At 38.9% G+C, this 22,616-nt stretch overlaps 2 protein-coding genes across 3 annotated transcripts in view; one reads left to right on the plus strand and one right to left on the minus strand.

Annotated features, from left to right (window-relative positions):
• Positions 1–7,140: 7,140 nt before the first annotated feature.
• CFH (complement factor H) overlaps positions 7,141–22,616 on the minus strand; it is a 199,853-nt gene continuing 184,377 nt past the window's right edge. For both annotated transcript variants that reach the window (XM_030302774.1, XM_030302775.1), the window contains 3 exons: positions 14,668–14,850; positions 12,684–12,857; positions 7,141–7,358 (listed from right to left, as the gene is read on the minus strand). In XM_030302774.1, coding sequence (XP_030158634.1) covers positions 7,156–7,358; positions 12,684–12,857; positions 14,668–14,850 — 560 coding nt within the window. In that variant the 3' untranslated portion in view covers positions 7,141–7,155. The remainder of the gene's footprint in view (positions 7,359–12,683; positions 12,858–14,667; positions 14,851–22,616) is intronic.
• FAM220A (family with sequence similarity 220 member A) lies at positions 8,071–9,100 on the plus strand. Its single transcript, XM_030302781.1, is given in 7 exon segments — positions 8,071–8,382; positions 8,384–8,593; positions 8,595–8,643; positions 8,646–8,770; positions 8,773–8,870; positions 8,872–8,948; positions 8,951–9,100. Coding segments are annotated over 7 exon segments (861 nt in total). The 5' UTR covers positions 8,071–8,142; the 3' UTR covers positions 9,013–9,100.

Below are 22,616 nucleotides of genomic sequence, written 5' to 3' on the forward strand. Positions count from 1 at the left end.
TTTGAGACTTCTACAACAGTTTTAGAAGGGAAAATGAAATTAATCCTTAAAAGTAGGATGGTTTAAATCCAAGTTTTAGTTTTCTACCTTAAGAAATAGAAAAGTAAAATTAAAATCAAAGTAATTAGAAAAAACAACTTAAGCCCACAGAAGAGAGAAAATTGAGAAAGACAAATAGAAAAGAGAAAACAGAAAAAATAGTGAATGTTAATAAGGCTAAAAAATAGAAGAGAGAGTAAATGGAGAAAATCGAGTGTTAAAACTGGTTATGTGGAAATGTTAATAAATTCAAGAAAAAAAAATCCAGGAAGAATAATCAAGATACAAGTAATAAGTATCAATGTTAAGAAAGAAAGAAGAGATATCTGCCAAGAAACTATACAGTTAAAAGGAAAATAGCACATGAAGGGAATACTAGAAACAACTGCACACCAATCAATTTGACAAACGAGAGATTTCTTGAAAAATACAACTTCCTTTCATTGATGAAAGACAGTAAGAAAATCGGAATATTTCATTACTTATTAAAGAAATTGAATTCTTCATCAAGAAAACTTCCAAAAAAGCAAATTATATGTCACACGACTTTGCACATAAATTCTATCAATCATTTAAGGTAAAAATAATGAAATAATAAGTGTAATTACCTATATATATGTATTTATACATATATTTGCAATTTGTTTTATGAGGCCACACTAATACTGATAACAAAACTTGGGAGAGGCATTAAAAGAAAAAGCATCTATAGGTTAATATCTCCCATGATCACAGATGCAAACTTCTTAAAACTATGTCAGCAAATCAAGTATATGAAATATAATAGAGTTAACTCTAGGAATGAGAGATTTGGTCAATATTCAAGAAGTTACATATATAATTCACTACATTAACAGAGATAAGAATGCCATATTATCCTATCAAGAGATACGTAAGAAGCATTTAAAAATACCCAACATTGGTTGATCATAAAATTTCTCACTCAGCTAAATAAGACGAGAAGGAGTAGTTTCCTTAAACTGATAAAGGGGGTCTACAAAAATCCTAAAGTGACATTATGATTGTGGTAAAACGTTGAATACCCTCTCTCTGTGGTCAGGAATAGGACAAAGATGTGCATTCTCATCACTTCCTTTCAACAGTTTACTGGACGTCTTAGCCAGTACGATAAGATAAAAAAAAAAAAAACAAAATCAAAATAGACTGGCAAAAATAAAATCTTGTGGTAGCACTGATATAACTGCTTACAGAAAATTGCCACAAATCTACGAAGCAACACCTAAAATGAAAAATGCAGCTTAGTATAGTTTCAGACGATCCAATTAACATGCAGAAACCAAGCGTGAGGGCAAACACATAAAAAGATCCCAAACTCCTCTCCCACACACACTGAATCCATGGTACATATGGAGCAATCGCCTCTGAAAAAGACCTGAAAACCAGCTGAACGGCCCCTTCACAACAAACAGTAAAAGGGCCACATTCAGGTGGGTAGGAGAGTCAGGAAGACAGTATATGGAACAAACCCCACCCCTGGCAGGGCTACACACATTCAGGAGGGATCTCACTGACCCAGAGCCTCTCCCTGAGGAGTAAGGGGTTTGTTTCCCACATTAACAACCCAAACCCTGGAATCTGCAGCAGGAAGATGAGCCCCCAAAATGTCTGGCTTTGAAAACCAACAGAGCTCATATCCCGGATATCTGAAGGGCTATCGAGAACTGAGACCCTTTTCTTAAAGAGCTCGCACCCAGACTCACTACCCCAGGCGACCAATGTAAAAGAACAGTTTGAGAAATACCTAGACATCTGAGAAGCAGATTCATTTGCTCGCCTTAAAGCATCTGCTTGAGAGGGGGCATCTGTTGGGACTCTTTCTGGGACGGAGGTGCAGGCAGGTGCCATGTCTACACTTTCCCTCTACCTTGATGGCACCAGGGGGTGCACTCCAGCCCAGGGCTCTCCTGTGGCTTCATCCAAGCCGGCGAGCGGGCCCCAGCCCTGCATTCTGCTGCCTCGCTAAAGCTGGCCAGCATGCTCAGCCCACAGAGGGCACACTCCTTGATCCCCAGGCTCTAGTGGCCTGAGGGGCTTGCATTTCTGGGGCCTGCAACACACTACAACAATCCGAGACATAACTCTTGGTGGGCCACTACCTCCGGGGCACTACAAAGCAGCCTGAAACACAGCCCAGACTTTCTGGGGAACAAGCCTAATTATCTTAGACCGGTAGCCTGAGGGGTGGACTTGAGATGTGCCACACATCTGGGGGCCACCGAGGTGCTCTCAGGGAACGTGGACCAGGGGATGCCATCTTTGTGCTCTCCTCAGCCTCAAAGAAAACCAAATCACTATTTCTTAAAGATACCCGACCGGCGTTAATTTGAGGCCATCAAGTTTCTGGGTGGGTTGTTTTATAGCTGACTGAAGCACTGATGCACTTAATATCTAGAAATGATGTTTTGGTTAGTTTCTAAGTTCCCTTCCAGCTTCAAAGTTACTTGTAATAATAAATAGCTAAACATGTTTAAAAGATGCCCAAGGGGCGCCTGGGTGGCTCAGTCAGTTAAGCTTCCGACTTCGGCTCAGGTCATGATCTCACGGTCCATGAGTTCCAGCCCCACATCGGGCTCTGTGCTAACAGCTCAGAGCCTGGAGCCTGCTTCGGATTCTGTGTCTCCTTCTCTCTCTGACCCTCCCCCGTTCATGCTCTCTGTCTCAAAAATAAATAAACATTAAAAAAAAAATTAAAAAAAAAATAAAAATAAAAGATGCCCAAATACTGCTTTGGCAAGTTCGGAAGAAATAGAATAAGATTTTGAAAGTACTATAAACAAGAGCTTACCTGTGCAGGTTAGTTCAGGATCCCATCTTCCATTTATGCACGTTGAGTGTTTCTGTTCTAATTTTCCTCTACATTTGTAAGTTATGTTCTCATTATGATCAAATTCGGTCTTGTATAACAGATTCGCCTCACGTATAGTTAAGCTGTGTTTACACTTCTGAAGTCATCTGTGCTAGAAAATGAAAACATTGCCTTGAAAAGACTACTTACAAGAATCAAAGCAGTTAATGCAGAACAATAGCTTAGACTCAATAGTATATCGAAATTAGAATTTATGCCCATAAGTCCCACCAACCAAGTCATTCCTGACCATATTGTATGTGATGGCTATTTATTATGTCTGAACATAAGTCCTGTGTCCAGCTTTGGAAATTCAGAGAAAATGTCTGCCATAAATACAGCCTGCATGTTGGGGATTAGAAAAGCCTTAAGAGGCTCACTTTTTTGGATGATTTACACACTGAACAGTCATCACCTGTTAAATTGGTCTCCTATTTATCTGTGGAAATAGAATATATGAAGCTGATAGTTTAAATATCGTGTTTCAGAAAAAATGAATATACTTTTTCACTTATGGTAATTTAATAAGCACATCTAAAATGTATACGTAAAATGTGAACACTTAAGCAGATCTTTTGCATGATCACTAAAATGGGGACAAATACTTGGACTAAGAAATTGGGTGCTTCAAGTCACAACCTGTTTACTGTATATACTCTTCCAATCTTTGGAAAACTATTTTGTACATCAGGTCAACCTATAATTCAATAATATTGTAAGAGTCAATTTGTTGACTCTAATACAAGTATAACAACTTTTATACAACTACATACTTCAAAAATTCAATGCAGCCTGGAGTACTTTGTCAAGTTGATAAAATATCAATTTGATGTAGGTCTTTGGATTTTTTAATAAGTACCCAAAGAAGTAATGATTTTGTAATACAATAAAAAATAAAACAAAGGGGACTAATTCAAAACACACTAGAGGCTGAAAATAAATTCTGTTTTTAGGGCTTGTCTTCAGTGTTGAGAAGACAAAACAAGGTTTTCTTCAGGTGATAGTAACTCATCTATAGTCAAAAGGAGTGGTGGTGGGGTGTTGTCATGGTCCTATGATTGACTGGTTTCTGAAAGAATTTCCTTGATTCTTACGAGAAAATAAACATTTGAGAAGAGTGAAAAGCTAGACTAGCTAGAGGTACAAAATAACACTGAGAGGAGAAAATTGGAGTAAGGTCTATGATAGTTAAACTGGATTATGGTAAACTTGAATATAGGTCGAAGATTAACCTTGGAAAGGCAAACACTGAGATATAAAAGAGTAATAAATGAAATAGATGTTTTAGTATAAGAGTGAAAAGTTGAGAGTTTTCATGCCTGTTACAACCCTTGGGTTTTCCCCCATATAAATGAGGGGAAATCGTTTGTGGAGATAGATAGGACAAAGATGAAATTTGGTCTTGAAGGACTGGCAATACTTCTCATGGGAATGTGTCTAGCAAAAATGTAAGGATTAAAAAGCAATAAAACCTAATGGTCCTATTAATGTCTGCTGTATGTTCACCAGTCCTTTGTATATTGGGAATACATCTGTGAACAAAACAGGTGTCAATCTTGCTCCATGGAACATGAGCTAAGCCCTACCTTCTCCTTGGAACAATTAATGCCTAGACATCTGGTGAATAAGTAAGATTGGACATCCAGGACTCTCTTTGAATGTAGGACCCAAGAAATCTGTAGGAAAGAACTCATTCCAAGGGAAAAAGGAAAAGGGCCCCCATTATTTTCCCAGCTAGTCATCAAAGACTTGGTCATCCAAAGGTCAGGATGATGCACATACATCAACCAGAGTGAAGTCCAACAATCAGGTTGTTTCCTGGCCCCACCCTGACTGCCTCCTTTGACTGACTTATACTGCGAACCCAGAGGGTCTGCAGCTCACCCACCCTTTGGCACATTAACTTCTTGCTGCCGCATTTGAAACAGACTGGGAAATCCTTAGAAGCTTTGAGAGAGGCAAGATTCCTATAGGGACGTAGCAAGTGGGCACTTTCTTGACTGTGTCTGTTTTCCAGGGCCTGGAAACAAGAGTGCCGTGTAAAACAAAAATGGGATTTATGCAAATATGCTTCTATTTCCTGGTGATTAATACTCAGATTTAAATCATATGAATAACTGTAAGTAAAATTTAGCTTCACACTTAAAAACCATGTTAATTTCAGGGATAGAAAGGGTGATCAAACTCTTTTGCTAGTTTATATTTTCCTTTGTAGACGATAGCAATCATTATAATTTAAGACCTGACATTTTCAAGCATATATCTAATTTCAAAACTATGTTTGAAAATACAGTTTTTACAATAAAAATTTTACATTTCATTGACCGTCTATTTGAGAAGTGTCTTCTCACCAATGCACTGAGGAAGTTGGGGTCCATAATCCACTTATACATGTAATTGATTTCTGTCCAATCATTGTGAATCCTTCTCTGCAATTGAACTGCACTGAATCTCCATGGTGATAGGGAGGGTTAGAAGTCTGAACAGCATAGCCATAATTAAGTTCTGGTATATCTCCACATGTAGTCTCCACCTCTGTGAAAAGTTCAGAAAAATATGTTTACTTATGAATATAATTTATGTGTTTCTATAAGTATAAAAGGTTGGTTATTTTAAATATGAGTATATTTTATACATTAACCAATACAAATAGGCAAGTCTGTCCACTGTCCATCAACACACTGAATTTTATTAAAACCCTTCATCAGAAATCTAGGATTGCACACATATTCCACCAAATCGTTGTGTTCATAGTTTTCTTTCTGTGTTTCTTTAACTTTCCCATTAAGGAGTTAGAGGAGGTGGAGAACACTGTCTTGTTGCTCTACAGTAGAAATAATGTGTAAATAATGATCAAATTACCTATTTCACCACTTAAAAAGAATAAAATGGAGAGATTTTTCTTTAATTAATTGTATTATTTATAATATCTTTATTATAGCCTTCTTAAGTATGAAAAAGAAATAGTGCTTAAACTAGAAAACATATTTCCCAGTTCTTCTTTCAAAATTTTTACTTTAGAGAGACAGAGAGCACAAGTGGGGGAGATGGGCAGAGAGAGAGAGAGAGAGAGAGAGAGAATCTTCAGGAGACTCTATGCTCAGCGTGGAGCCCAACATGGGCTGGATTCCATGACCCAGTGATCATGACCTGAGATGAGTGCAGAGTGAAATGCTCAACAATTGATCCACCGTGGCACCCTAACCCAAGTGCTATTACTTACACTGAACTAGTATATTGGAAGTATATTGAAACCCGAAAACATGTTTAAAAATCTAGATATTCTAGGGTCGCCTGGGTGGCGCAGTCGGTTAAGCGCCCGACTTCAGCCAGGTCACAATCTCGCGGGTCCGTGAGTTCGAGCCCCGCGTCGCGCTCTGGCTGATGGCTCAGAGCCTGGAGCCAGTTTCCGATTCTGTGTCTCCCTCTCTCTCTGCCCCTCCCCCGTTCATGCTCTGTCTCTCTCTGTCCCAAAAATAATAACGTTGAAAAAAAATTTAATATAAAAAAATAATAAAAATCTAGATATTCTAAAGATGTATGCAAACCATTCCTCAATATGGTTGTGTAATTATCTCAATATTCATATTCCACAGCAGTTATCAAAACTGTTTGAAAAAATGCCAGTGTTTGAGGCAAGCATTTTTTTTATTAAATCTTTTAATGTTTATTCATTTTTGAGAGACAGAGCATAAGCAGGGGAGAGACAGAGAGAGAGGGAGACAGAATCCGACCCAGGCTCCAGCGTTCAAGCTGTTAGCACAGAGCTAGACATGGGGCTCGAACTCACAAACAGCGAGATCATGACCTGAGCGGAAGTCTGACGCTTAACCGACTGAGCCACTCAAGTGCCCCTAAGGTAAGCATTTTATCAACATATTTTAACTTTGATTAAGCCATACATGTGATTGAATTCCCTGGATTGAGTATAAATTGCTTGAATACTCTTTAGATGACCTAACGAAACCTGAAGTAAGGCCCATGCTATAGTTTCAATATTAATGATGGAAATGTAGGCAAGAAGAAAAGTAACAAACGTGTAAGGCATCGTATATGTATCTATGGATAATGCCACTACATATATCAAGAAACAATTGAAGATTAATTTCTTAAAAAAGAAAATCTGAGATATCTATTACCCAACACATATCCCGGTTTAATGCATTAGATTACAAACACAGAGACTTGAAGCCAACAAAAATTAAGAGTGGAAACAAATAAAGTTAATATCCAAAATCCTAATTCTTGTTTCAGCCACTGGAAGAAAAATATTCACCTTTACATGTTGGAAGATTAGGGGACCATCCAAAGTCGTAACACTGAACTGAATCTGGTCCAACTCTTTTAAGTCTTTGTCTGCAGAAGAATTTCAACACATCTCCGACTTTATATTTTTCTTTTTTGGGCTGAGTATTTAAGTTATTTTCTATTTCAGGAATCTTGCATTCTTTTTCTATAAAAAGAGTTAAAATAATTTAGTGAGAATATATAATTAATCATTGCCAAAGTATACTTTATTGTGTCGTATAAAAATGAGGTGCTGGGTACTGCTTATACGGAGGAGCAAACAGAAAAATTTACGTTAGGTTTTGTATACCTTCTAAATTCATAAGGGACCCTGAGATTATTAAGGCATTGAAGAGCAACATAGGTAGGTACCCTGAAAATGTATTTGTAAGGTCAACTTGCTTATACTGGTCTGATTTTATAACTGACATTTATAATATAATGTTACATTGTTTGTACTCTCAAAACATAAAAGTATTCCCTCACATTAAAAACAAAACCTTGATGCTACAATTTTAAAGTTGCAGTCAAATAACAATTGGCAGTTTTGTTTAATGTAAATACAACTGGGGAATCAGAACACACACAAGGCATTTCTAACGTGTCCTTAAAGAAACCCAATAGTCGCGCAGGCGCTTCCCGAGGGTGACGCGTGGACTCCGCCCCCGGCCTCGCTGCCGCCTCCCTCGCTCCCTCTGGCGCACCGAGCGCAGCCCAGCGTCCGGAGCGGAGGCCGGGGGCGGGGCGACGCGGCGACGCGGCCCCGGGCGGCGGGCACCGGTTCTAGTTGGAGGCGGCTGTGTCGGGCCTGGGTGTCCGCCTGTCGCGCCTCGCCGCCGCCTGCTCCTATGGGGTCTTTGCATAGGGGCTGACCGCAGGCTGCTCATCTTCATTCGACCTGGCCTGGCGGCTGCGCGTCAACTTCCCCTACGTCTGCCATCGTGGCTTCCATGATGCTCAACGTCCGTCTGCAGGTTCATACTGAGATCCATTCTGCGGACTGGCAAAGGCGTGTCGTCAGGCTACCACACCACAGAACACGCAGCATGAGGGACAGAGTAGGGGCTCTGGGCGGCTACCTCGGGAAGGTGAAGGGGGCAGGGGAGGACTCAGACAAGCTGCTATGTGGCCTTGAAGGAGCACAGGGGGAGCGCCCGTGCCCGAACTCCTGGATGCATACGCCCTGCGGTTCAAATAGATGGAAATTCACAAAATGAGTTATCAACGGAAGTGAAGAATGCTGAGGTCAACCTCTCGCTTCACAATGGCAACAAAGCGCTTCCATGTTTGAAAGAATCATTAAGAAGTTCCGCTTCCGCAGGGGCCTAAAGCAAGACTGTGGATCTGTCCTGTGCTCCTACAGGAGAGCATCGTGCTGGGGTCTCCTGTGGTGGTGGTGGTGGCTCTGGTGAGGGGCTGGCCGGGAGAGGGAGGAGGGCCCAGGGCCAGCGACAGCACGGAGGATGGTGCCACAAAGGAGAACCTTGGGGGTCAGGACTACCGTGCCTTCAGAAACGGCCAGAAATGGGAATTTCTGAGGAGGAAGCGCCAAATGCTCTTCTAGAAGGGCGAGGCTCCTGAGTGGGAAAGGTCTGGGCCTGCATCTCCTCCTGTCTACACTGCTCCGTGCATGCCCCGAAGCATTCCTGAATGATGAGACAGAATGTGTTTCCTTGGCCATCAAAGCCCGCATTTTCAGAGCAAACAGAATCCAAGAAAACGCCTTCACAGGTACAAAGTACCTCAACTGATCTGCAGATACACTGGGGTTACTGGCTCTACCAGCTTTGGAAGGAGCAAATCCTGTATGCCATAGTTAAGGTACAAGCAGAACAACAAAAAGAGTGAGATTGATTTTGAAGCCTGCCTTAGAGGGCGCCTGGGTAGCTCAGTCAGTTAGGCGGCCAACTTCGGTCCAGGTCATGATCTCGGGTTGGAGACCCTCGTTGTGCTCTGTGCTGGCAGCTCGGAGCCTGGAGCCCGCTTCAGATACTGTGTCTCCCTCTCTCTCCCCCTCCTCTGCTTGCTCTCTGTTTCTTTCTCAAATAATAAACATTAAAAAAATAATAATAATAAATAAAAATTTTAAAAGCTGTCTTAGAATGAGTTCTTTCACACTGAGACTGGATGCCTGTTAACAGGGCAGCAGTGAAGTTCCTGCCTCAGTTGGTGTGATCAAAGGAAGTGGAAGTGAAACTCCTGGGAGGCTGGTTGATGACGGAGGGGATTTTTGAGCATGCTTTAAATGGTGCTCAGAAGACATTCAGTATTGGGCTACCACTTCAAAGAGAGCATTAATATATCCTGTACCAGGGGCGCCTGGGTGGCTCAGTTGGTTAGGCGGCCGACTTCGGCTCAGGTCATGATCTCGCGGTCCGTGAGTTCGAGCCCCGCGTCGGGCTCTGTGCTGACAGGTCAGAGCCTGGAGCCTGTTTCAGATTCTGTGTCTCCCTCTCTCTGACCCTCCCCCGTTCATGCTCTGTCTCTCTCTGTCTCAAAAATAAATAAACGTTAAAAATCTTAAAAATATATATATATCCTGTACCAATATCAGGTTAGAACGTGAAGATTTAACAAAATTCTTTATGGATCTTCAGCACTCTTGCCAAGGGCTACTGTCCCAGATACCATCTCCTCAGGCCATCTGCTGGAGGTGGTCACTAGTACAAGTCAGCCTCTCCATAGTTGACAGTTAGCTGTCCCCATTTCTGCATTCTGTAGAATAATTTTGGTCTGCAGAACAATTTGATTTCTTTCCTCACATCCCCTCTCCTTCCACTTGAAACCCAATTTAAATGGAGGCCCCACAGTGAAAGCTGAAATATTAAATGTACTTTTAGTATAATCCTTTCTCACACTTGGGAGCCCCACCAGTGTCGCCTGAAATAAAAGCAAGCTTGAGACTCTCTGCTGCAGCTCAGCTGGGGAGAGATGGATTTAGCGTTTCCCTTACGGGAAGGTTCCAGTTCCTAGGAGTGGAGGTATCTCGTATGCTAACATTTTTTTCTGAGGTAATGCCTCTGGTTGTTGATAACTTTGATAAAGATCACCTGAAAGCATGGAGTTTTTAAGGAGTCCCAAAGAGAGACTTCACCGTTTTCGGGGCTTATTGACTGCTGTATCCATTTGTGTGCTACAATTACTATGCCATGTGCTGTTTCAGTGTTTTGGGGAAAGTGAAAAATTAAAACCTTTTACTTAGCATAATAATGTCTTATTTTAAGTGCATAAAAAAAGAAACTATTAAAATAGCTTAATTAAACACTGTATTATAAATTATATTAGTAAGGAAATTAAACTAAAATAAAACAAAATAAAGAACTATGTTCAAGGCCACATAGCTAGTTATATTCTGGGAGTTTCTGAACATTTACATAATATACAATTATTATTAAACCTATAATTTTTACTATCTATTAAATTGTTGATTATTCTGATTCAAATTAGGAATGTCTAAAATCATCCCTTCAAATTTGTCAACTCTGTGGCATTTGTGGCATTCGTGACATTCCCGAGTATTATTTAAAAATGCATTTTTCTTATTTGGAAATCCTCCTATCTTGCTAATTCATTTATAAATTAACTGGAATTTGAATATTATAATTATATTTAAAAAAAAACCAATCCTTTGAAATATTAGAACCTTTGTAAATATTAAAACATTTTATAGATGAGGAAGAGTGAATGAAGCTGCAAGTAAGTGTGGTTGTTGCCCTAAGATACATGTTTAGCCAGCTGATGGGATTGGAATTTGCTAGAACCCCGCCAGGCTGACTCCACTGGACTCACTTAGACTTCCTCATCCTTCAATCATTTTCTTCTCTCCACATCTAGGAGAACATTCACTCCAAAATGTTCTCTTCTCCCAATTCTCTGGGTCCTCCTTTTCCTATCTACTCTGCCATCTATTATCTTCCACGTGACACCTAAACGTTGGAATGCTTCATGGCTCAGTCTTGAGCTCTCTTCTCTTTTTATTCTGTATTCTTTTCCAATTTCATATCCTCATTTATGCGGTAACAATTCCAAATATGTATTTCTTGGCTAGACCCACATAGTCAACTCTGTAGTTTACATATCCAAATTTGATTGTCCATGGGCAGCTCAACCATAATGTGCTCAAGTCAAAAGTTGGGATGTTCCTCCCAAAGCGCTCTTTCTTCTGTCAGCACCACCTTACAAAAAGGCACTGCCATTTACATGTTTGCTTATGAAAAAAAGGCAGTGAGTCCCTTCATTATTACTCTCTCTTACATCCAATATTTAGTAACATCACCTGTGTTTTCTACCAACAACATAGATTTTGAATGTGTTCTGCTTTGCATCTCATCACCCATCATCCTATCCCAATCCCCATACTTGTTCATGCTGCATAAACTCCCGAATCTTCTCCTGCCCACCACAATCACAGCATGTGGGGAAAAAAAAGAAAAAAAAAATTTTCAAAAATCTAAATGATTATATTTCTTCCTTTAAGACTCCTTTGTAGCTTTTTATCAGTCATAAAACTAATCTAAATGCTGATATGCATGGGAAATAACCTGGGTAATCTTTTCTTTGCCTCCTATCCAGGCTTAGTTCATAAAATTCTCCCACATCTTGAGTAGAATCTGCTCACCCTGATATTTCTCAAATATTGTTTTGTTATCAAAGTTTTGCACAGACTGTTCCCTTGGTGTGGAACATTCTATAGCCACTCAAATTTTCCACAGATTCAAGTCCTACTCCTAATCCTGGAAAATAGTGGATTAGCAAACATGAAAGAGATTCATAGAATAGTCCACAGAACTTGTCCAAGTCAGAAAATAAAGAGCTTCTCTCAGGGCCTGCAGAAATTAACACTCAAGGCAGAAGGTGTGAAAGCAGAAACTCAGGAGCAAAATAGCTGAGGAAATTGTCAGAAACTATAATTTGGTTTTCTTATATCACACACTAAAAGAACCCAGTTTTAAATAATATGAAAACTTGCATTTAGAATAACAAACACAATTATTCTTTGTTTACAAACATACCATGTATATGGGCCATAGGAAACACTGTGTTATTGTCTTTGGGCTTTCAAACACCCTCTTCTCCCAGTTTACATTAAATCAGAAGAAGACACCTTGATTTTAATCATACTCCTTAAAAATGACTTCAAATAATGCAAGTTTGTTCAAAATGGAAATCTATTTTTTTTTAACATTTTTATTTGTTTTTGAGAGAGAGAGAGACAGAGTGGGAGTGGGAGGGGTGGAGAGAGAGAGTGAGACACAGAATCTGAAGCAGGCTTCAGGCTCTGAACTGTCAGCATAGAGCCCCACATGGGGCTTGAACCCGAGAACTGCGAGATCATGACCTGAGCCAAAATCTGAGGTTCAACCCACTGAGCCACCCAGGTGCCCCCAAAATGACTTTAAATAATGCAAATTTGTTCAAATTGGGATATCTTAAACACGTCTTGTTTATTTTGTTAGTCCTGAAAAAAAATACCTGGAAAAATGGTACTTACCATAACATATTGGTTTATGAGACCAACCATCGTTCCCACACACTATTGAACCTGCGCGCCCATCTTGGCTTTCGTATCCATCGTGGCATTCATAGTCCAACTTGTCATTGAGTTTAAACCACGTGACATTGCTTTTGGCTTTGGCATTCTCAAATGCTGGCATGTCACAAGATTCTAATGCATAACAGAATTGAAGATTTCAATTCTAATATTATTTAATGGACGATGTAATTAAGTCTCATCCCAAGGAAGTAAAAAAAGCTTTATCAATTAGCTTGTGCTAGTAAATTCAGTATTATATTAAAATAATCTAAGAATACAAGTGATAAATCATTGCCCTGAAAGTTACTCAAAATGAAAAACCATGTTTCTACATAGCAGTTTCCTTATTGCTTAAATATTCAGGAAGTTTGTCAAAGAACACTTTCCTCTGTCAATTATAATTTTGTGTTTATGCCATGCTTATAATAAAATAGGGTACTACAGATGCATCATACTTTTTCTAGCAAAACAGAATATGTTTTTGTGACTTAAAACGCCAAACTCATTAGCAGTGTGGCAAGTATGCCAGAGAAAAATGGATTAGTTGAATAGGATTGGTTTTCAAAAATGCAAGTTAATTTATAAACATTCTATAAAACTCTACTTTAAAACATAATAGTTTCTAAAACTCACATGCTCATTTTCTTTCCCAAATATTTTCCTAAAGGCTGTATATTCTTTTAAACTTACCAAGATTTAATGGAGCGATAACTCTAATTTTTATAATTAGTTATAAGAAAGTAAAATGTTAAAAGTTTCAATTATTGCTAATAGGATGGTGATATTTAAATAATTTTATACTGTGTTATGTAACCAGCTACCTTAAAGCTTTAAAAAACAAAGCAAAACTGTACCAGTGAAAAGAGACAGAGAGAGATTCTCTTCCATAATAAGTGTTATAATGGATAGCTAATTACAATTTAGTGTAAAATGAGTTTGATATGGGAGCCACTTTTATCATTTTTTTTCTGTAGCTAGTGCTCATAGTAACCAAGGAAATTGAAAAAAAATAATAAGGAAATGGAAACAGTAGAAATGGATATTCAAATATCCACTTCACTTAAAGTGAATATGCTAAATATCAGTTCAAAAATATCACTGCGTAGCTTTGGAGTATAAGATAAACTGAGGAAACTGTTCATAGAAAAATCTTCATAAACATCTAGGGACAGTGAAATCTTTCAACACAGCTGAATTTGGTGCTATCTAGAAGCATTTCTGTCTCTACTAATTAGATGTTTATGATTTTCTAAGGGAGCTGTTTTAGAAGTGGACTTACCCTGGATTGTCAAACATAAATTCTACAGGTTCAATTAAAATTCTACACTATGGACCCAGATCTTCACTTACAAACATAATATTATGTCTAGCAACAAAGATTCTGACATCAAAACCTTATCACCTAAAAACAGGAAAAATAGGCACAAAGGTTGGTGTCAGCCAGAAGAAATAAATGAGTTTCCAGAATACACATAAGGCTCCCTAACCAGTTTCCAAATCACAGGATTTAAAAGAAAAAAAATTTTAAATTGTATTTATTTTCAAAGGAGAGAGAGACAGAGCATGAGCAGGGGAGGGGCAGAGAGAGGGGGAGACACAGAATCTGAAGCAGGCTCCAGGCTCTGGGCTGTCAGCACACAGCCCGATACAGGGCTCGAACTCACAAGCTGTGAGATCATGACCTGAGCCAAAGTTGGACGCCCAACTGACTGAGCCACCCAGGTGCCCCCACAGGATGTTTTAAAGTGGAAAAAAATGTAAACTGAAAGATGTCCTGGTATTACACTCTATAAGTGATTAGTCTTAACCGGCAAAAAATTAATCCTTTTTCATTTATCTTTTCAAATGGGAATCACGTCAGCCCCTCCCCAGAAAAGAATTAACTTAAACTTTTGTTCAATGGTCATCAGGATAATAAATATGAACATAATAAATTACTCACTAATACATGTGGGTTGAGGTGACCATCCACTTTTCAGACATGTAACCGATCCTGAAGTTTTACCATCCGGTGTTACATATCCTGGTTTACATTGATACTGTGTTTCTTTATTTAAGTAATATGTAAGTTCATACTGAGAAAAAAATCCATTTTCAATTATTATCTCTGATTTTGAACATGTTTCTGAAAGGCAGAAAGTATAAGGAAAAGATAATCATACAAAAAACATTTTTATAAAGACTTAACACTATAAAAATGAGTCATTTATAAATAAATGAAAACCTAGAAAAATCTGAATCATCCAAATTCTTGGACTGCAAAAATTAGCTACAAAGATACTAAATCAAAATAATTCATTAAATTTTGCTTGGAATGAAGCAAGATTTAAAATACCCAGAATCCCTTCTAGGAAATTATGATGAATCTGTTTGTCTAATGGATCTGGAATCCTACAGTGTGTCAGAGGTGTACCGGCAATGGGTCCTTTCCAGGCACTTAAGCAGGATCTCTTAAGCAACCCCAGCACTTGGTTAATTAATTGGGGTATCTGAGATCAGGAGACGATCTCAGAGAATCTGCCGCCATAGCTACTACAACTCTGAGAATTTGAAATGTTTGTCACCATATTTGGGTGCTTAAAACCACATGGATACATGGAGTTCAGTAAGTATGACAGAGATCAACACATTCATTCATGTTCTAAGACCAATATGATGATTCCTCAAATTATGTGTAACTTGGCTTGAAACAATAAAACAAGACTTCTGTCATATACAGGGCTTCACAAAGTTCAGCATTATTTATTAAATAACCCATGGATAAAGAAGAAATCAAAAGAGAAAATATGAGCTACATATTTTTTCATCATTAGTAATTTTTTTCCTTCACTTGGGGTGCGTAGTACACTGGAAATGGGACACTTGGAATATTAAATACTCAGGATAAGAACTAATGTATATAATCTTCTTATATTTTTTATTTATTTATTTATTTATTTTTACTTTTTTTTACTGTTTTTTTTACATTTATTTATTTATTATTTATTTTCAATATATGAAATTTATTGTCAGATTGGTTTCCATACAACACCCAGTGCTCATCCCAAAAGGTGCCCTCCTCTATACCCATCACCCACTCTCCCCTCCCTCCCACCCCCCATCAACCCTCAGTTTGTTCTCAGTTTTTAAGAGTCTCTTATGCTTTGGCTCTCTCCCACTCTAACCTCTTTTTTTTTTCCTTCCCCTCCCCCATGGGTTTCTGTTAGGTTTCTCAGGATCCACATAAGAGTGAAAACATATGGTATCCGTCTTTCTCTGTATGGCTTATTTCACTTAGCATCACACTCTCCAGTTCCATCCACGTTGCTACAAAGGGCCATATTTCATTCTTTCTCATTGCCACGTAGTACTCCATTGTGTATATAAACCACAATTTCTTTATCCATTCATCAGTTGATGGACATTTAGGCTCTTTCCATAATTTGGCTATTGTTGAGAGTGCTGCTATAAACATTGGGGTACAAGTGCCCCTATGCATCAGTACTCCTGTATCCCTTGGGTAAATTCCTAGCAGTGCTACTGCTGGGTCATAGGGTAGGTCTATTTTTAAATTTGAGGAACCTCCACACTGTTTTCCAGAGTGGCTGCACCAATTTGCATTCCCACCAACAGTGCAAGAGGGTTTCCGTTTCTCCACATCCTCTCCAGCTAGTCTCCTGATTTGTTCATTTTGGTCACTCTGACTGGCGTGAGGTGATATCTGAGTGTGGTTTTGATTTGTATGTCCCTGATGAGGAGCGACGTTGAGCATCTTTTCATGTGCCTGTTGGCCATCCGGATGTCTTCTTGAGAGAAGTGTCTATTCATGTTTTCTGCCCATTTCTTCACTGGGTTATTTGTTTTTCGGGTGTGGAGTTTGGTGAGCTCTTTATAGATTTTGGATACTAGCCCTTTGTCTGATATGTCATTTGCAAATATCTTTTCCCATTCCGTTGGTTGCCTTTTAGTTTTGTTGGTTGTTTCCTTCACTGGGGCCACAGTCAGACTGGTGTGTACCTTCTCTTCCCCTCTCCTAGGGGTGGGATTCACTGTGGGGTGGCGTGGCCCGTCTGGGCTACTTGCACACTGCCAGGCTTGTGGTGCTGGGGATCTGGCGTATTAGCTGGGGTGGATCAGCAAGGTGTACAGGGGCAGGAGGGGCAGACTCAGTTCGCTTATCCTTTGGCGATCCACTTCGGGAGGGGCCCTGCGGCACCTGGAGGGAGTCAGACCCGCCGCTGGAGGGATGGATCCACAGAAGCACAGCGTTGGGTGTTTGCCTATAATCTTTTTTTAAAAAAAGACATTACATCTTTTAAATGGAATAAGAGGGGCGCCTGGGTGGCGCAGTCGGTTAAGCGTCCGACTTCAGCCAGGTCACGATCTCGCGGTCCGTGAGTTCGAGCCCCGCGTCGGGCTCTGGGCTGATGGCTCAGAGCCTGGAGCCTGTTTCCGATTCTGTGTCTCCCTCTCTCTCTGCCCCTCCCCCGTTCATGCTCTGTCTCTCGCTGTCCCAAAAATAAATAAACGTTGAAAAAAAAATTAAAAAAAAAAAATAAAAAAATAAATGGAATAAGAAAAACATTTTAAATAAAATTTTGTGAGATGATACTAAAGTAGTCTGAGAGGGAAGATTACTATTATATACATACAATAGAAAAGAATAAAAAATGATTATCGACGATCACAAAATGAAAGCAAACAAAACCCAACATACACAGAATTTGAAAAAACAGAATAGTGTTAGTAAGATCGTGGAATAGGGTGTTTTCTTATTCTCTATTTCCGCTCTAATCTTTATTATTTCCTCCCTTCTAAATTTGGGCTTAGTTTGTTCTTTGGCTAGTTCCTTGAAGTATAAAGTTAGGTTGTCAATATACAATCTGCTACTTTAAGCTAAATTTTTTTATGTTTATTTATTTCGAGAGAGAGCTTGCCCACGTGTATGCAGAGGTGTGCGCGCGCGCGCACACACACGCACGCAAGTGGGGGAGGGGTAGCCAGAGAGAATCCCTTTTTTTTTTAAATTTTATTATTATTATTATTATTTTTTATATATATGAAATTTATTGACAAATTGGTTTCCATACAACACCCAGTGCTCATCCCAAAAGGTGCCCTCCTCAATACCCATCACCCACCCTCCCCTCCCTCCCACCCCCCATCAACCCTCAGTTTGTTCTCAGTTTTTAACAGTCTCTTATGCTTTGGCTCGGGAGAGAGAATCCCAAGCAGACTCTGTACTGGCAGCACGGAGCCCTACTGTGAGGTCCAATCTCATGAACTGAACCGTGAGATCATCACTTGAGCTGAAATCAAGAGGTGGATACTTAACTTGACTCAGCCACCCGGCACCTTAATCTTCTATTTTAATGTAAGCATTTATCACTAAAAACTTCCCTCTTTGCATTGCTTTTGGAGCATTTTCATTTGTCTCAAGATATTTTTTAAAAATTCTCTCGCACTTTCCTCTTTGACCCGATTGTTACTTGAGTGTGCGTTTTCTTTGTACGTATTTGTGAATTTTCCCATTCTTTCCCCAGTTACTGTTTTCTTTTAAAATTTTTTTTTTTCAACGTTTATTTATTTTTGGGACAGAGAGAGACAGAGCATGAACGGGGGAGGGGCAGAGAGAGAGGGAGACACAGAATCGGAAACAGGCTCCAGGCTCTGAGCCATCAGCCCAGAGCCTGACGCGGGGCTCGAACTCACGGACCGTGAGATCGTGACCTGGCTGAAGTCGGGCGCTTAACCGACTGCGCCACCCAGGCGCCCCCAGTTACTGTTTTCTAAATTTACCCCATTGTGACTGAAAATGATACTGCATAGAATCTTTCATGTGCAGTAGAATGTACTCTTCCACTGTTGGGTGTAAAATTCCATGTATATCTATTAGGTCCATAAAATGTTTATATTGTTGTTCAAATCTATAGATTCTTTCTTGAATTTCTGTCTGCGTATTCTATTTATTATTCAAAGTGAGGTACTGAAGTCTCCTAAGATTATTGTATTGCTGTTAATTTCTCCTCTTCAGACCTGTCAATATTTGCTTTATATATTTAGGAATTCCAATGTTGGTTCCACATATGTTGAAAATCGTTACCATCTTTCTGCTGAATGGGTTCTTTATTATTATATAATGATCTTCTTTGTCACTAGAGACAGTTTTGACAGAAAGTCAATTTTTTTTTTCTGATAGAAATATAGACACTCTATTATTCTTTGGTTGCCATTTGTATGAAAATCTTTTTCCATTCCTTCACTTTAGCTTACTGTGTCTTTATCTATCTATCTATTTATTAAATATAATTTATTGTCAAGTTAGCTAACATAGTGTATACAGTGTTCTCTTCGTTTAGGGGGTAGATTCCCGTGATACATTGCTTACATACAACACCCAGGGCTCCACCCAACAAGTGCTCTCCTCAATGCCCATCACCCATTTTTTTCCCTCCCTTGCCACCTCCCCACCATCAACTCTCAGTTTGTTCTCCGTATTTAAGAGTCTCTTATGGGTTTGCCTCCCTCTCTGTTCAAAACTACTTTTTCTCCTTCCCTTCCCCCATGGTCTTCTGTTAAGTTTCTCAAGTTCCATATATGAGTGAAAACATATGGTATCTATCTTCCTCTGACCGAATTATTTCACTTAGCATAATACCCTCCAGTTCTATCCACATTGTTGCAAATGGCATGATTTTATTTTTTCTCATTGCTAAGTAGTATTTCATTGTATGTATAAACCACTATTCTTATCTATTCATCATTATCTAAATGTCCAGCTGATGGACATTTAGGCTCTTTCCATGATTTGGCTATCATTGAAAGCGCTGCTATAAACATTAGGGTATACGTGCCCTTTTGCAGCACTCCTGTATCCTTTGGATAAATTCCTAGTAGTGCTATCATTGGGTTATAGGGAAGTTCTATTACTAATTTTTTGAGGAACCTTCACACTGTTTTGCAGAGTGGCTGTACCAGCTTGCATTCCCACTAACAGTGCAAGAGGGTTTCCGTTTTTTCCACATCCTTGCCAACATCTGTTGTTTCTTGAGTTGTTAATTTTAGCCACTCTGACCTGTGTGAGGTAGTAACCCCATGTGGTTTTGATTTGTATTTCCCTGATGATGAGTGATGTTGAACATCTTTTCATGTGTCTGTTGGCCATCTGGATGTCTCCTTTGGAAAAGTGTCTATTCATGTCTTCTGCCCATTTCTCCACTGGATTATTTGTTTTTCAGGTGTTGAGTTTATAAGTTCTTTATAGATATTGGATACTAACCCTTTATCCAATATGTCATTTGCAAATATCTTCTCCCATTCTGTCAGGTGCCTTTTAGTTTTGTTGATTATTTCCTTTGCAATGCAGAAGCTTTTTATCTTGATGAAGTCCTACTAGTTCATTTTTGCTTTTATTTACCTGGCCTTTGGAGACGTGTCAAGTAAGAAGTTGCTGTGGCTGGGGTCAAAGAGGTTGTTGCCTTTTTCTCCTCTAGCGTTTAATGGTCTCCTGTCTCACATTTAGGCCTTTCATCCATTTGAGTTTATTTTTGTGTAATCAGGAACACATCAGGGTTGTCCACTCTCACCGCTATTGTTTAACATAGTGTTGGAAGTCCTAGTCTTAGCAATCAGACAACAAAATGAAATAAAAGGCATTCAAATTGACAAAGAAGAAGTCAAACTTTCACTTTTTGCAGATGACATGATACTCTACATGGAAAACCTGAAAGACTCCACCAAAAAGCTGCTATAACTGAGACATGAATTCAGCAAACTCACAGGATACATATCAATGTACAGAAATCAGTTGCATTTCTATATACCAATAATGAAGCAACAGAAAGAGAAATCAAGAAATCGATCCCATTTACAACTGTACCGAGAACTATAAAATAACCTAGGAAAAAACCTAACCAAAGATGTAAAAGATCTGTATGCTGAAAACTATAGAAAACTCATGAAAGAAAACTGTAGAAAACTCATGAAAGAAAGAAATGTGGAGAAGACACAAAGAAATGGAAAAATATTCCATGCTCATGGACTGGAAGAACAAATATTGTTAAAACATGAATACTACCCAAAGCAATCTGCACATTCAGTGCAATTACAATCAAAATTGCACCAGCATTCTTCTCAGAGCAAGAACAAACAATCCTAAAATTTGTATGGATCCACAAAAGACTCCGATTAGCCAAAGTAATGTTGAAAAAGAAAACAAAGCAGGAGGCATCAAAATCCTGGACTGTAGCATCTACTACAAAGTCGTAATCATCAAGACTGTATGGTATTGGCACAAAAAGAGACATTTAGGTCAATGGAATAGAATACAGAACACAGCAATGGACCCACAAATGTATGGCCAACTAACCTTTGACAGAGCAGGAAAGAGTATCCGATAGAAAGAAGACAGTCTCTTTAGCAAATGGTGCTGGGAGAACTGGACAGCGACATGAAGAAGAATGAAACTGGACCACTTTCTTACAACATACACAAAAATAAAGCCTATTGTGTCTTTAAATTGAAAGCGAGTTCTTCATTATTTTAAGTCATTCAGGTATTTTATTTAATAGGTAAATTTAAACAATTTATATTTAAAGAAATTACTGATAGGTGAACACTTACTATTGACATGTGGCTGTCTTCTATTTTGTAGTTGTTTTTTTAATATCTCTTTTTTTTTATAAAATTTTTTTTTTCAACGTTTATTTATTTTTGGGACAGAGAGAGACAGAGCATGAACGGGGGAGGGGCAGAGAGAGAGGGAGACACAGAATCGGAAACAGGCTCCAGGCTCTGAGCCATCAGCCCAGAGCCTGACGAATATCTTTCTCTTTTAATGACTTCCTTTGTTATTTGATTAAGGTTTATAGTTGTTTAGTTTGATCCTTATCTCCTTATCTTTTGTTTGTCTATTATATGTTTCCCTCCTTACTTTATTGGGAGTATAGTTGACAAAATTGTATATATATATAAAGTATAAAATGAGATGACTTGGTCCACAGATACATTTGGAAATAATTGTCAAAATCAGGTTAATTAACACATTAATCACCTCACATAATTTTTTTTATTAATTTGGAATGCTTAAGATCTATTCTCAGCAAATTTCAACTACACAATACATTATTACTAACTGTAGTCACCATGCTGTACACTAAATCTCCAGGACTTTTTTTTCTTTCAACGTTTTTTTTTTTTTTATTTATTTTTGGGACAGAGAGAGACAGAGCATGAACCGGGGAGGGGCAGAGAGAGAGGGAGACACAGAATTAGAAACAGGCTCCAGGCTCTGTGCCATCAGCCCAGAGCCTGACGTGGGGCTCGAACTCACGGACCGCGAGATCGTGACCTGGCTGAAGTCGGACGCTTAACCAACTGTGCCACCCAGGCACCCCTATCCTTCTTATTGTTAATGAGCTATATCACATTACTGATTTGTGTCTGATGAACCATCCTTAAGTCCCATAGATATACCCGACTTCATCATGGTGTATGAATCTTTTAATGTGTTGTTGAATTCACTTTGCTAACATTTTGTTGAGTATTTCAATATTTATGATTATCAGTGATGCTGGCCTATAATTTTTTTTGTAGTGTTCTTTGGTATTAAAGTAATGCTGACCTTGTAAAGTAGTTTTGGAAGTGCCTCCTCCCTCCTTTCAAGTTTTTGGAATGGTTTGAGAAGAACTGGTATTAATTCTTCTTTAAATTACCAATGAAAACTTCTGTTCCCAGACTTTTCTTTGCAGAGATATTTTATTCTTATTTATTTATTTATTTGTTTATTTATTTATTTATTTTAATATCAGGGTTTTTTTTAATGTTTATTTATTTTTGAGACAGAGAGAGACAGAGCATGAATGGGGGAGGGGCAGAGAGAGAGGGAGGCACAGAATTGGAAGCAGGCTCCAG

The sequence above is a fragment of the Lynx canadensis genome, chromosome F1 (assembly GCF_007474595.2).
Source record: "Lynx canadensis isolate LIC74 chromosome F1, mLynCan4.pri.v2, whole genome shotgun sequence".
NCBI lineage: Eukaryota > Metazoa > Chordata > Mammalia > Carnivora > Felidae > Lynx > Lynx canadensis.